Source organism: Cynara cardunculus, unplaced genomic scaffold (genome assembly GCF_001531365.2).
Source record: "Cynara cardunculus var. scolymus isolate 2C unplaced genomic scaffold, CcrdV1 Un_Scaffold_3161, whole genome shotgun sequence".
Taxonomy (NCBI): Eukaryota; Viridiplantae; Streptophyta; class Magnoliopsida; order Asterales; family Asteraceae; genus Cynara; species Cynara cardunculus.
Genome location: NW_020201368.1, coordinates 12486 through 26492, shown reverse-complemented (window position 1 = coordinate 26492; position 14007 = coordinate 12486). Strand labels below are relative to the sequence as shown.

At 34.4% G+C, this 14007-nt stretch overlaps 1 protein-coding gene across 1 annotated transcript; it reads left to right on the top strand.

Moving 5' to 3' along the window:
* Positions 1 to 725: 725 nt before the first annotated feature.
* LOC112503510 (hydroxyproline O-arabinosyltransferase 3-like) lies at positions 726 to 11579 on the top strand. Its single transcript, XM_025107538.1, has 9 exons — positions 726 to 1036; positions 2399 to 2947; positions 7812 to 7879; positions 7959 to 8160; positions 8256 to 8353; positions 8448 to 8517; positions 8849 to 8920; positions 9278 to 9391; positions 11277 to 11579. The coding sequence occupies exons 2-9, from the start codon at positions 2552 to 2554 to the stop codon at positions 11337 to 11339; spliced, it is 1083 nt and encodes a 360-aa protein (XP_024963306.1). The 5' UTR covers positions 726 to 1036; positions 2399 to 2551; the 3' UTR covers positions 11340 to 11579.
* The last annotated feature ends 2428 nt before the right edge of the window (positions 11580 to 14007 follow it).

Below are 14007 nucleotides of genomic sequence, written 5' to 3'. Positions count from 1 at the left end.
TTTTTTACTAATAAAAAACATTTATTGAATTTTTTCCATACTTACTGAGGAGTCACTACAAGAAAAGTGAGTTTTGATGATGCGCCTTTTAGCGATAACATGTTTCCACCACAAGTTATGGCAACAACATGTTATGTTATATACTCTTCGGATGATAAATGGACTTTTAGTTATGACAAAAGTCGTTGCTAAAAACATTATTTCTTGCAGCGAACCTTGTTTTTACGTTCGTCCAGAGCCTATAAAATGTCAGAAATGGGCCTGATTAAGTCTCTATTAATATGTATATTAAACAATTACACTATCACGTATCATATTCATATGGATTTATTTTCAATTTATTCTCCATCTCTATATAAATGTTTTGTATATACGTTTAGCAAATGCGAACACATATATGTAAATTGAATGTGAAATACTTACAAGGCATATGAATAAGCTACATCAATAGAATATTTTTATATCAACCCGACCAATCCACACGATTTGTATTGCATTTTAGTTTTGGTTGGATTGAGATTTTTCAAATCATATACATTGAATTAGGTTGTTGTAATGCTTTTAACCCGATCAACTCAATCCATTAACACACTCAGCTATTTTGTCAAATTGTGTTTGGCATTGAAAATGTTAACTATTTTAATTGTTATTTATGATCTACAAAATGTATGTATACATACATACATACATATATATGCGTGTACATATATGTGGGTATATATATATATATATATATTCACTGGAAAATGGAGACGACCTCCAAACTGCAAAGAGAGAATGAGAGCACTGACTAAAAAGATTTAAAGAAAGGAAAACCCTTTTTGTCTATCATGGATCTGGTCTAAATTTCAGCGTTGAATGTTCGTGGGGCATTTGCCAATTGGCAGGCATCTCGAGATTGGAAAACCTTAAAGCTCAAGAACCTTCTTCAAGATTCTGCTACTTTCCATTTGTGCCTATCGCCACTTGAACGTTTCCTTCTCGTGAACAAGAACCTTCTCTTGCTTTTCCTGTCACCATCATTTCGTTGATTAAGGTACAACAAATTCAAGATTTAATCGGGGTTTTATGGTGGCAATACTTCTATTTTGTTGACTGTTAGAGTTGATTTTATGATTCACATGATGACCGTTTGCTTCTTCGTCACGAAATCTATCGTTGATTTGACTTCGCTTTTTGGTTTTTGTTTGTGAAATTTGGGGTTTATCTGCAATTACTACCTCAATCCCCGATTCTATGAGGTTTTCCCTGCATAGTTGTTCATTATTTGGGATTCAATTAGGACTTAGGAGCTTATGATCTGGTTGTTGTAGCTACATTATGCTTAGGGCTCTGGAATCTAAGTTCGAGTTTGGTCGCAATGCATTTTGTATGCACACCCTTACCATTCTATTGATTTTAGGCCATATTCAGTGCTAGAGAAGGATGGGATTTGATTGGAGCTTTGTTTTTAGTTTTGATGTTCATATGCTATTGGTTACAAATACATTTATGTGATTGTATTCACCTTTTATTTCAAATCCAGCTCTCAAAAATAACCATTTACTTGTAAAAGTCCCAAAGGAAATTGTTGGAAACTTGGCACATTTTTGCCCTAACTTCCATTACAAGATTGCTTGGAAGCTGGGAAAAGGTACAATGATTAATTGATTAGTACATGTTTTCCAGTTATAGTATGCTGGGCTTTCTGCAATTGTAATAGTTGAAAGATAAAGCCAAGTTTAGTTACAAATGTTTTAACTCAATTATTCATGTTGCTAGGATTGCTTTATGGGGTTTGAATCAAATTAATGTGTTAATATTTCTTGATTCTATGATAAATTTTAGAGCTAATTTGATGTAGTTGTATGGACTCCTATGGAGTACTTTGTTAGACTTTATGCTTATGTTTAGTCACATTATCATGTTTAGGCATTTCTTAGGACATGAGCTCTGATAGGAGTTCTTAGAGACGCAAGACTAGGAGCTAGAGGTAGGGGATAGGGATAGTGAGTCGGTAGTTGGGCTATCGGAGACCTAAGTTAGACTAGGGTTGTGTTGTTTCACACATTGTGTATTTTTTCTGAACTTGCTTCTATTTTTATCGTTGTTGCTTACTTTTATCTAGCTTTTCTTGTTTTAGCATATGTTTTTCACCCTTTCACACACATTTCCCTAGGCGGGGGTCACCACAGAAAAAACCTCTCTACTCTTTAGGGTAGAGGTCAGGTATGCATAAGTCATAACCCCCCCACCCCCACCCCCACCTGGCAGGGCGACCCTACCTTTGGTGGGAGTGGGATATAATGGACTCGTTTGGTTTGATTTGGTTTTCATGTATTAGCATGTTAATGCATTTATATGATTAAAGTCAACTGGTTGACTTATATGACATTGACCTTCATTATGTCTAATACAGATTGATTTGAATGAATGCTACTTTGTTCTGAAAGATATTAAGAGGCTGCGTATCATATGGTTGCTGATGTATCAGAGTAATTAGTTGACCGACTTCTGTAGCTCTTCAAAAGTGGAAAAACTGAAGGTTAATGTTTCTGGAATAGAAGTTAAGATGGCAAGGAAAAATATGAGTTGTACATCATTGTTGTTCCTTGTTCTTTTGGCTGTCGGTTCATTCTTTGCAACATATAATTTAATAACAATGATAGTTCGCAACAAAGGGATGAATTCTGGACGGTTGTCGCTTGATCCTATTGTTGAGATGCCTGATAATATGAAGAAACCAGGGGGTACCAAGGTGTTATTCCATGTTGCATTGACAGCTACAGATGCTCCTTATAGCAAATGGCAATGCCGTATTATGTATTATTGGTATAAGAAGCAGAAAAATATGGTGGGATCAGAGATGGGAAAGTTCACCAGGATTCTCCATTCCGGACAACCCGACAATCTGATGGATGAGATTCCAACTTTTGTAGTTGACCCCCTTCCATCAGGTTTGGATCGAGTAAGAAACCCGATTCCTTTCTTTTTTCATTATATATCCTAGTTTTTGTATATGGTAATATGTATTTTGTGTTGATAAGCCTATGCAACATCTTATAATATGATTAATCGGGTAAAATGCATCAAAATGCAACAAAGTTTAGTTTACTTCTTATTTGGTATGATGAAGAATTTTGTTTCTCAATTGTCATAACAAAGTTCCAAATTTTCCATTTTGTATCCATTTTGACCGGTAACCTAATGATCTTTTAGCATTTGATAACATGGATAACCGTTTACGAAAGAGTTATGACGAAGTAGACGATAAACTTGACCTCTATGACATCAAAAGTTACAAGATCACCAAGCTACTGGTTAGAATGGGTAAAAATAGAAAATTTTGAAACTTATGTTACATTGATTAAGAAAAAAATTCTCCTTACTAAATTGGAATTAAGGCAAACTTCGTTGCATTTTTGCCCCTGTAACTATTACTCTCCCTGTCACATGAAAATTGTCATATTCATTTCAGGACGCCCATAGAAACTGCAGTTCCATGTTGGACAACTTTTTAAATTAAAATGACACATTCACCCACTATAGTTATTGCAAAAAATTAATGATATTGATCCGAGTCCACAAGATTCTTTTTATTATGTCATTATTAAAGGGTACTTAAGACACATGGTTAGCATTCAAACACTTCTCTTAGACTATATGTAGTTGAACATTCTGATTTTCATGGAACAAAGAGAATATGATGTAATACTGGCCTCCAATTCAACATATAGAAATCACCACTTTCTAGCATGTTTTGTGATTAAGCAAAGATCATGTATGTTCATTTCCTATTATTCACTTTTTTGAAAGCTACAGGATTTATCCTTTTGAGAAAATTTGGGCCATGATTAAAATGCATGGTTTAATTTAAAAGGCAAATCGAACCAATATGGAACCAACTTTTAAAACCTCCATTTTTGGGGAACCAACTTTGAAAACTTCTCATCCAAGGGACCGACCAAATTCATGTGCTAAAAGTAGGAATGAAATCGAAGTTGGTTCCCCAAAATGTAGTTTCTGAAAGTTGCTTACCCAAAATAGGAACAAAGGCAAAAGTTGGTTCCATTTCGTTTTGCCCAATTCTTGAAAGGTTAGGTTTTATTTGTTTTTTTGAACAAGTTTTCTATAAGAACGTTAGTTGAGAAGGATGCCAAAATGAACATCAACAATCAGGTATAGTTATAGTTGTTTAAATGCTATTCTGTAGCAGTGGGTGACTAAACAAGCTATCAAAGATTTGGTCAAGTTCCCTGAATTTTTTTAAGCTGAAATTGCATTAAAACAAGGTATCGCTTTGGTTTGTTGTTGTTTCTGTAGTGTTGGTGCATTAAATCTTTGTATGCCATTTTCGTTAAATGATTACTTCGAGTCGTTTTTGGGTTTGTAACTGTGGCAAAGGCAAGTTGAGTTGGTTTTAAATGGAAACTTGAATTATTGTTTTCAAAATTGTGGTGCTCTCATTTTTTATTTTTCCTTCCAAGTACTTGTCTTGTTTAGGGAGTACAAATGTTTATGTGTGTGTGTATATACATACACACACATAAACACAGTACATGTGCATGCAAATGCATATGTATATATATGTGTGTCAATGTGTGCGCATGCATATCTCCAAGGTCCCGGCAAGCATTGTAGGATACACAATAGGGTGGAACATGAAGATGCATCACAAGAAGTTGCATTTTTCTTTTCAAAATGTTTGCATCACTTCAAGTATTTGGTAGACCTACACAGATTTTCCTTCGGTTACAGATTTATGTTTGTTGTCATGGGCTGGAAGGTCATTGGTTAAGTGGAGGATGATATCTTATGTGTTACTTAAGTAAGAAAGCTTATCAACTAAATCAACGTATGTGTATCACTTACAGTTTCAAATTCAATGATTATATTGGATTAAGAAATATGTAATTACAACACTTTTTAATTAACCAAATAACAGTTTAACCCTTAATGATGGTGGCAAACCTTTTCTCTCTAAACCATCTCATCAACTCTTTAACCTTTGTGCGTCATGATTAAGAGTACAGTTGGAAATTTAATAGATTATAACCATCTAATTTTCAAAGTGGACACTTATTTTGGGACAAACTTAAATAAAAATGTGGATATTTATTTCTTGACGGAGGGAGTAGAGTACTTTTACTATTTGTATGCAGTCTTAGGCTTTTGTAGATGACCCTAAAACATTATTGGAACTAGAATCTTTCATTGAGGAATGCGGTCTCTTATAAAAGAGGGAGATACCGATTTGTAAAGCATCAGTTGAAGGAGAGGATATAAAGATCGGTCGAGTATGATAAACTGATCATCATAAACTTGTCTACAGTGCATTATCTTAATGGGACTCACAACTTATTCCGTCAGCTATACATGACTGTTTGGTAGGGGCTTAATGATATAGAAAGTGGCTTATTCAGTAAGCTTCTAATGGGGAGTTTTATGCAGAAAGCAGTTTTTTCCCAAACCTGCCCCTCCCAATTAATAAACACCTTTCTTCTATCTATAAAAAAACCCTCTCAAACAAAAACCTTCCCAGTCTATATAGACATATTAATCAACACAAACTTCCTAATCTATACAAAACTTAATGGAAAACCAACCAAACAACCCCTTAGTTCAGCTAGGAGTCAATGCATCAAATGTTGTGAAGCAGAGCATTTGTTTTAAATTAGATTATACATCCTTTTCTGGAGTTCATATATTTAGAATACTAGGGATTAAGTGTCGATAGGAGTTCATAAATGATGCTGAATAAAATGGGGAACATTAGGAGGCCAGACCCAAACATTAGCAGTTGAAGGAAGAGCATTATCACAGGCAATCTTTAAGCCATATGAGCATCATCATTTCGGAAGTAGTATAGTGCTTTTTCCCTTCTTATATCCAAAGAAAGTTTTCTCTACATGGAACCAGAATCATTAAAGCCTACAGTTTTGGAACAAAACAAAAACTATCAGCTGCTGAGTCCAGTATAGAACTTTTAAGAGTATCTAGGGGAAGTGGTCTTCTAGTTTAAGATGAGGTCACATATTGTATATATGGAACATAGGGATATATTTTGAGTCCTGCTCTTTTACCTCTTGGTTCGTTTCTATGGTACCTCATAGTTTTTCTCACCGCTTCTGTTTCTGGCATTCTATGAATCTTCGCAGAATTGATTCTGCCTTTTTGCAATGCATCATTTTTCACTAGTATCATCATCTCTAGTTTCTGTTGTCATCCTGTAAAGCCACTCAACAAGCTCTCCAATATTCCTTCAAGTTTCTTCTTGCCGCAAGGTGTATGACCTACAGACCAAGTGTTTGCTGTCGTTATTTTTCAGGAATGTTTATGACCTTAATTGCTTTAGACTTGAAAAGAGAAATCACGGACAGTTGATCTATGGAAGTCCAATAAATGGATCAACTTGGAGTAAATAGGCTGGAAAATACCATCCAAGTTTCAAAGGACTCATGAGCAATCCTAGTCTCGTATTTAAATGGCATAATTTTGTTAAGTACAAGATTAAACTGACTTTAAGTAGTTGTCTAGTTGGCTAGTTTTCAAAAGCGTTGCTGAGATACTAATTGCCTAGTTGGGTAGTTTTTAAAAAAGTATTTGACTTGATTCCGTATCGTTTTAATTTCTGGTTAGAAGCCTTCAAATACTTCAAGATCCAAAATAGGAAATAAGACATTGAAATAATTGGATGTCCTTTACTATTTTAAAGAAGTAAAAATTACACATTCCTAATCGAAATTATTGGAGTTTCACGCTAAGTTTTCTGTCTCCTCTACTCTATTTTATTTAATCACACTTGCCTTCTGCATTTTTCTATTCCTCCATCCCAAAATAAATTTCTACACTGAAAATGGCACACGGTTGTAGGAATGTGTAATTATTACACTTTTTAATTAACTAAATGATGCTTTTACCCTTACCAATAGAGAGATAAATTTTATCCATCTGATAATTAAGGGTAGAATGGGAAAGTGGACATTTATTTTGGGACAAACTAAACTAGAAACGTGGATACTTATTTTGGGACGGAGTGAGTAATGTACCGTCTTTCTCCTTGTTTATGCTATACGTCGCCTTTCCTCCCTATATTCTTTTTTGTTTCTCATTCGGTTTTTCTTAATATTTCTAGGCTTCTTGTTTACATGTTATTAGGATATGATGCTATATTAGATTTTGATTAACAAGCACTTTGATGGATCTTAAATACTTCGGTGACGTTTCTTTGTTATTATTCATCAAAAGTGTTGCTCTTTTCAACCATTGCTCTTTTCAACCATTCCATCACTATGTTCCCAAGTTCTAGACCTTTTATTCAAGAACTTAATCAACTTTGAATTTTGTGGTGTTTTCTTCCTCTAGATATTAAAATTCAGATCATTATGAGTAACTGCATGTATAAAACAATACATAAAAATGTAAAGTTAGCCCAGGAGAACACTATATGAAAGTGTTTGAAAAGTTATCTTCACCTACAAACTTCGTTTTTACAAGTATGATCATGATAATTATATATTGTGTTTGCTTAGTTGAAGAAAATCAAAGTTTGTCATTCAAGCTACCGGTTTAAGATCAATAAATGTTTATATAAAGTTTAAATTTACTGGGTCCATTGTTTGGTTGATGTTTATATAGATTTTGTAAAACTTATCGTGGCTCCAAATTGATTAAAGCCTATGTGGGGTATGCTTGTTCTTTCTTTCCCGGGTGCTTATTTATGCATGTTGCAAGTTTCTAATTGTTCAAGAAATATTTCCCTTCGAATATTCTGCAATTAGTGTTTAGAATACAATTTTGCTTTTGTAACATGGATCTTTTTTGGTTTACAGGGGTACATAGTTTTAAACAGACCTTGGGCCTTTGTGCAATGGCTGGAGCGGGCCACTATTGAAGAGGAGTGAGTATTCTTATGCCAACTAGTTTCTTTTTTCGTATTAAATTCAACAAAAGTTAAATGTCTATTTTACCCTTCGCAGATATATATTGATGGCGGAGCCTGACCACATATTCGTAAATCCACTGCCTAATTTGGCTCGTGGAGAATTTCCTGCCGGATTCCCTTTTTTCTACATTAAGCCTGCGGAAAACGAAAAAATAATCAGGAAATATTATCCTCAAGAAAATGGGCCAGTGACCAACATTGATCCAATCGGTAATTCTCCTGTTATTATAAGAAAGGTACTACAAAAACAATTTTTGAGACCCCATATACCTTCGAAAATATAAATGTGACTTTGATCTACAAGAATGTAACTAAAGTTGATTTGTTGCAGGATCTACTTGAAAAAATCGCTCCCACGTGGATGAATGTTTCTTTGAGAATGAAGGATGATCCCGAGACTGATAAAGCTTTTGGATGGGTATTAGAAATGTGAGTCGAAGTTCATGAAGGATGATCGACCCTTTTCGCACATTGTACGATTTGTCAACAATTTTGACTTTTTTTTATTTGAATTTCGTATCAGGTATGCATATGCCGTGGCCTCTGCTTTGCATGGTGTCCAACACATTCTTCGGAAAGATTTTATGCTCCAGGTGTTTGAATCCACTTTTCTTATCATTTATGTATTAGGTCATGTTTAGCCATAAGCTAACTTATTTTTCGAACTTATTGAAAAACCCCCATTTAGTTGGCCATAAGATAGAGTTTTGAAGCATTTCCACAAGCTCTTGGGTTTTCCCCAAAATTTTCCTAGTATGCCCCGTATATTTTTCCAATTAACTTTTTTAACATGTCCTTTTAGGTCATTTTACATTTCATCTAGCTTGTAGTTTGCCGAACATATCCTTAGTCACAAGCCTGAGTTAACATTTATAATACGATGAAATGTGTTCTTAAAGTTTATTGCTGACTTCAATCTGTCAGCCCCCATGGGACTTGGAAATCGGCAAAAGGTTTATTATTCATTACACATATGGATGTGACTACAATATGAAGGTAATTTGCTTCCCTATTATTCATTTTCTTGGATGCTCCCTCCATCCCAAATTAAGTGTCCGCATTTCTATTTTAGTTTGCCCAAAATAAGTGTCCACTTTCATAAGTGTCAGCATTTTCCAATTCTACACTTGATTAGGGATGAAGAAATTCATTGCTTTTATTATTAAGGGTAAAATTGTCATTTAGTTAATTAAAAAGTGTAATAATTACACATTTCTAAAACTGTATGCCTTTTTTATTGTGGACATTTATTTCGGGACAGAGGGAGGATTAAAGACTAATGCTTCAAATGGTTGAAGCTTCACGTTTTAGTGTTTCTTTGTTGGAATATAGTTTAAGTTGTTGATTTTGCAGGGAGAGCTAACATATGGAAAGATTGGAGAATGGCGATTTGACAAGAGATCACATCTACAAGGACCTCCACCAAGAAATCTCACTTTACCCCCACCTGGTGTTCCTGAAAGTGTGGTAAGTATAATGAACGAAATCTTCTAAATGATTCATCCATAATTTGGCACCATTATCGATCGCTATAAATCCCTTAAACCTAGGACACTGCTTGTTAATAGGGTTTTGTATCATGTCGAGAAGGTCTTGCCCCAAGTTCTTATTTTTTCGAAGTCTTTTCCTTTTTTTCAAAATCTTCAACTTTTCGGGCAAACATTCTTTTTCTCACACTTTCACAAGCCAGTAATTTTCACAAGACAAGTCTGCATACATCCCCCAGACCCCACCTCTTGAGTGAGATGTACCGGGCTCTTTTAGTTTGGTTTGGCTTGGTTTGCCATGTCAAGAAGGTCATGGTACTTATTAATTGATGAAGTGTTTTGGTAAGGCAAAACACACAGATTTTTTAGTTTTCTAGCTCAAATGTATATAATATATGCGGGAATACTTTTTAAATAGTTTTACCGAACTATTCAAGATTTCATCTACAATGAACTTGCTTTCTATGTAGTTAGAGTTTATAAGCAACCAATTTGATACTTAAAAAGTCAAATTCAGACCGATTATGCCTATATAAAATAGGTTCTTATATGTCGCCATTCTTTTTCTTTTTGTAAATTTCAATTTCGTCCGTTTTCCTGTATTTATGGTTTCATTTGTTCACAAGGCTCAATTTGAGTCCTCTTTGAATCCATTTTCTATTTTCCAATCCTTGCAAACCTGAGGATCTTTGGTGCATCAAAGTTGTGCTTTGTTGCTTGCACGATTGTGTATTCAATGAACGAGCTTGGGGGAATCAACCCACTCGCTCAGTAGACACACACACATATAGGTAAGAGGAAGGGCCATTCCCTCTTTACTTCGGGAAGGGCTTAAAAGCGCCTACATGTATATGTGTGTGTGTATAGTGTATATATGTATATATATGCTCAGGTTCATGTGAGAACTACAAAAAATTTGAGAACCATTAGAACATGTATATATCTATTCATGTATATACTAATAGGATTTTAGTGAATATATGCATCGATGCATATACTTTGCGTACATAGTAGATATGCATTGATGAATATAATCATTGACATAATACATATTTTGATCGTGTATATTTATCAATGAATGTACAGGTTCTCACGGTTCTTAAATTTTTTGTGGTTCTCATATGAACCGTCCCCTCTATATACACATACACACATACACACATACACACATGCACACATGCACACATGCACAGAGGTTGGGTTTTGGTGAGAACAAATGGAAAGGTGAAGGCCCATTTATATGGTGTGAAGGTTGTTGTGAGACCTCCGAAGATACCCTTATATGATATAATGTAATATTCCCACAATATCATGATTCTGACTCTATGTACACATCCATATATATATATATACACACACACACACATCATGTGAGACTAAGGGTTTTTCGTGAGACCCGTAAGACCAATTCTCAACCCTTGGATTAGATCTATAATCTGACAATCTGAACATTCATAAACGCCACGAGACTTATCAGTAATCACATAATTGCCACCGTGCAACTTTAGACCATTAGATCATTAGCTTATAAAGTTGATCAATGAACATAAATTGGTCTTACGGGTCTCACGAAAAAACCCTTGGTCTCACGTGAACCCAACTCCACACACAATCAGGCGCATTTAGTTGAATGTTGTTCTATGGAAGGGTTCATCTAGTTAAATGAAATGAGTTTTTAATTAGGAGTATAATCTTTAAAAAGGTTGACTCAATAATTTTACAGGAGCACGGTGTTTATTGTCATTTAAAGGGTTATTGAGTTATTACGTTTTAAAAGGTCGTGCTCGTAATAAGACAAACTCGTTTAACATTATTTAACTAAATTGAAGGTTTGTACTGACGTTTTCTTCGTACGTACGATGTAGGTTACGCTTGTAAAGATGGTGAACGAAGCTACCTCTAACATTCCGGATTGGGATACTTCATAACAAAAGCTCGTCGTCTATAGATGAAGGAGAACATTAAGAGTGACTTATACGAAGAAAAAAAAAACCCGTGCTTGAAGTATTGTCTAAACTGAAGAAAACACCTCGATAGCATTTTTCGAGGAACTAACACAAACAAATATGCGTATGCTTTGTTCTTCTTGTTTTTGGAACGTATGATTATGAAATTTTGGTTGTCGAACTTGTACTACGTTTTTATACAAGAGAAATACGTTTGGATTCTATACTATAAATTAAAATAAGTTTTTGTGATCATCATTTAAGTAGCGTTTAGTACGCAGACATAATTGGACAAGACTGAACAGAACAGGACAAGAGAGTAGGACTGGACGGGACTGGACTGGACTGAACGTAACAAGAGTATGTCTGGTGTTTTGTATGACTAGGACGGGATAAAACTAGACAAACTACCCTTTAAAAGTTATTTGATGATTTTAATTATTATATAATAGTTATAATTAACACAAATAAAGTAAATAATTAAAGAATAAATAATATTTGAACATAATTTTTCATAATTTGATATAATTGATGGTAGTGGTGGTGGTGGAGGTGGTGGTGGCCGACGGTAGTAGTGGCAATGGACGATGGTGGCCGACAGTGGTTTTGAAGGTAGAGGCAGTGGTGCTTGGTGGACGACGGTGGTTATAGAAGACATGAAGATGGTAGATAGTGGTGGTGGTTGACAACGGTGGAGGAGGTATTTGTGGTTGTGGTGGTGGTTATGGTGGAGGTGAGGTAGCAATGAATTGTGGTGGCCGATGGTGGTCGTGGAGGAGGTTGTTGCAGTAGAGGAGGAGTTGAAGGTGGTGAATGGCGGTAGTGGTGGTGGCAATGGACGGTGGTGGTCGGTGGTCAACTATGGTAGAGGTGGCAATGGACTTGGTGGACGGTGGTTATGGAGGTGGTGGAAGATGTTGTTGTAATGGAAGAAGAGGTGGAGGTGGACGCTGGTAGTGGGGGCGGCGGCCGAAACTAGCGGTGATGACCATTAAAACAAATATCATATTAAGATTATATATCAAACTAGGGTAGATTAGTAATATTTTAGTTTACGTCTCATTCTTGTCCCATCTTGTTCCACTTAATTTGGTGGAACAAGAAAAAACCTCTTTTATCTCATGCTCTCCCAGTTCTTGTCCCTGTCTCATGTCGTGCCAAACGTGGGATAGTGAGTTTTTGTTCTATCCCATGCTGCGCCAAACATGAGACAGTGGGTTTTATCCCGTCCTGTCCTATTCTGTCCCGTCTCATGTACCAAATGCAGCCTTAAGGGAGAACTGAGTATTTTATGAGCACAATCACAAACTAATTGAAATCGAGGGATAAATTAACGGTTTTATAATTTTGGTAATTTTGGAAAAAAAAACATATATTAAGGGTTTTATGAGTATTTTTTTTTCCGAAACTATCTCTTCTCTCCTCTATCTTTTGCACGATCAATCCACAAGAACACTTGTGAACAAAAGCACGATATAAACCAGTATCAAATATATTATTTTGATTAAATATTATGACCAGATGCTTTAATTATACCTTGTTAATTTGTGAAAACAATATTAAACAACAACATCAAGAACAAAAAACCAAAAGAACTAGAGACTCTAAAAACATTGTGTAAAGACTTGGATACACATTGTCAGTAATTTTATATGGGAGTTATAAATTCCCTATTTATAGAGGAAATATAATTAATTAAATGCTTTTATGAGTTTTTTTTTTCTATATTAAATTACCCTTATATATTTATTTATCTTAACTGAATTGCTCATATTGATTTTTGGATGTCACTCATCTCACAAATTCTAGGGGTTCTCATTTGATTAAGTCTATACATACACATATAGGAGGGTGGTTATGTAAAAAACGTGAGAACTATGAGAACCCGTATATTCGTTGATGGATATAAGTGATGAATTTCAGTAAGTATATACATCAACACGTATATACTTGAATACATAGTAGATATATATTGAGGAATATACTTATTGATGGTATATTTTCAATCTTATATGATGTAATTTGTATCTAATAATATGATATATTTTAATTTTCAGTAATATTTTATACTTCATTAGTTTAGTGTATTATTAATTTAATTTTCACACATATATTATTTACTGTTAATATATAGAAAAACTTACATTTTTATAGAATGGATTTGACTATTTTAAATAATAAAAACATCACATGAGAAACACAAAATATAGTAAATATAAAAATTTGTAAATAAAACATCACTTGTATACACCAATGTTTCACACAATGAAATAATATAATATCACTTAAGTGAAACAAAATTATTGTTGTTCGACAATGTAAAAAATAAAACAAAGTTGATTTGAAATGTGATATGAAAGTGAAACACTAAAGTGTTCTTTTATACATGAAACACTAAACTGTTCTTTAATATTGTGAAACAACATAATGTCGTTAATATTAAATAATACATTGTTGTTTCACAAGGTGAGACAATGTAGTGTTGTTTTAAAAATTTGAAAACATAACAAAACAAAAGTTGACGTGAAATGGGATGCGAAACACTAAAGTGTTGTTTCACATGGTGAAACAATGCAGTGTTGTTTCACATGATGAAACAATGTAGTGTTATTTCATAGTGTGAAAAGAAACAAAAAATAACGTGAAATGT

Bases quoted from the DNA above. Each gene is read 5' to 3' on its own strand.
- LOC112503510 (XM_025107538.1), top strand. From the start codon at position 2,552: ATGGCAAGGAAAAATATGAGTTGTACATCATTGTTGTTCCTTGTTCTT. The intron at 8,354-8,447 runs GTGAGTCGAAGT...ATTTCGTATCAG, and splicing joins TTTGGATGGGTATTAGAAAT to GTATGCATATGCCGTGGCCT. The intron at 8,921-9,277 runs GTAATTTGCTTC...TTGATTTTGCAG, and splicing joins GATGTGACTACAATATGAAG to GGAGAGCTAACATATGGAAA.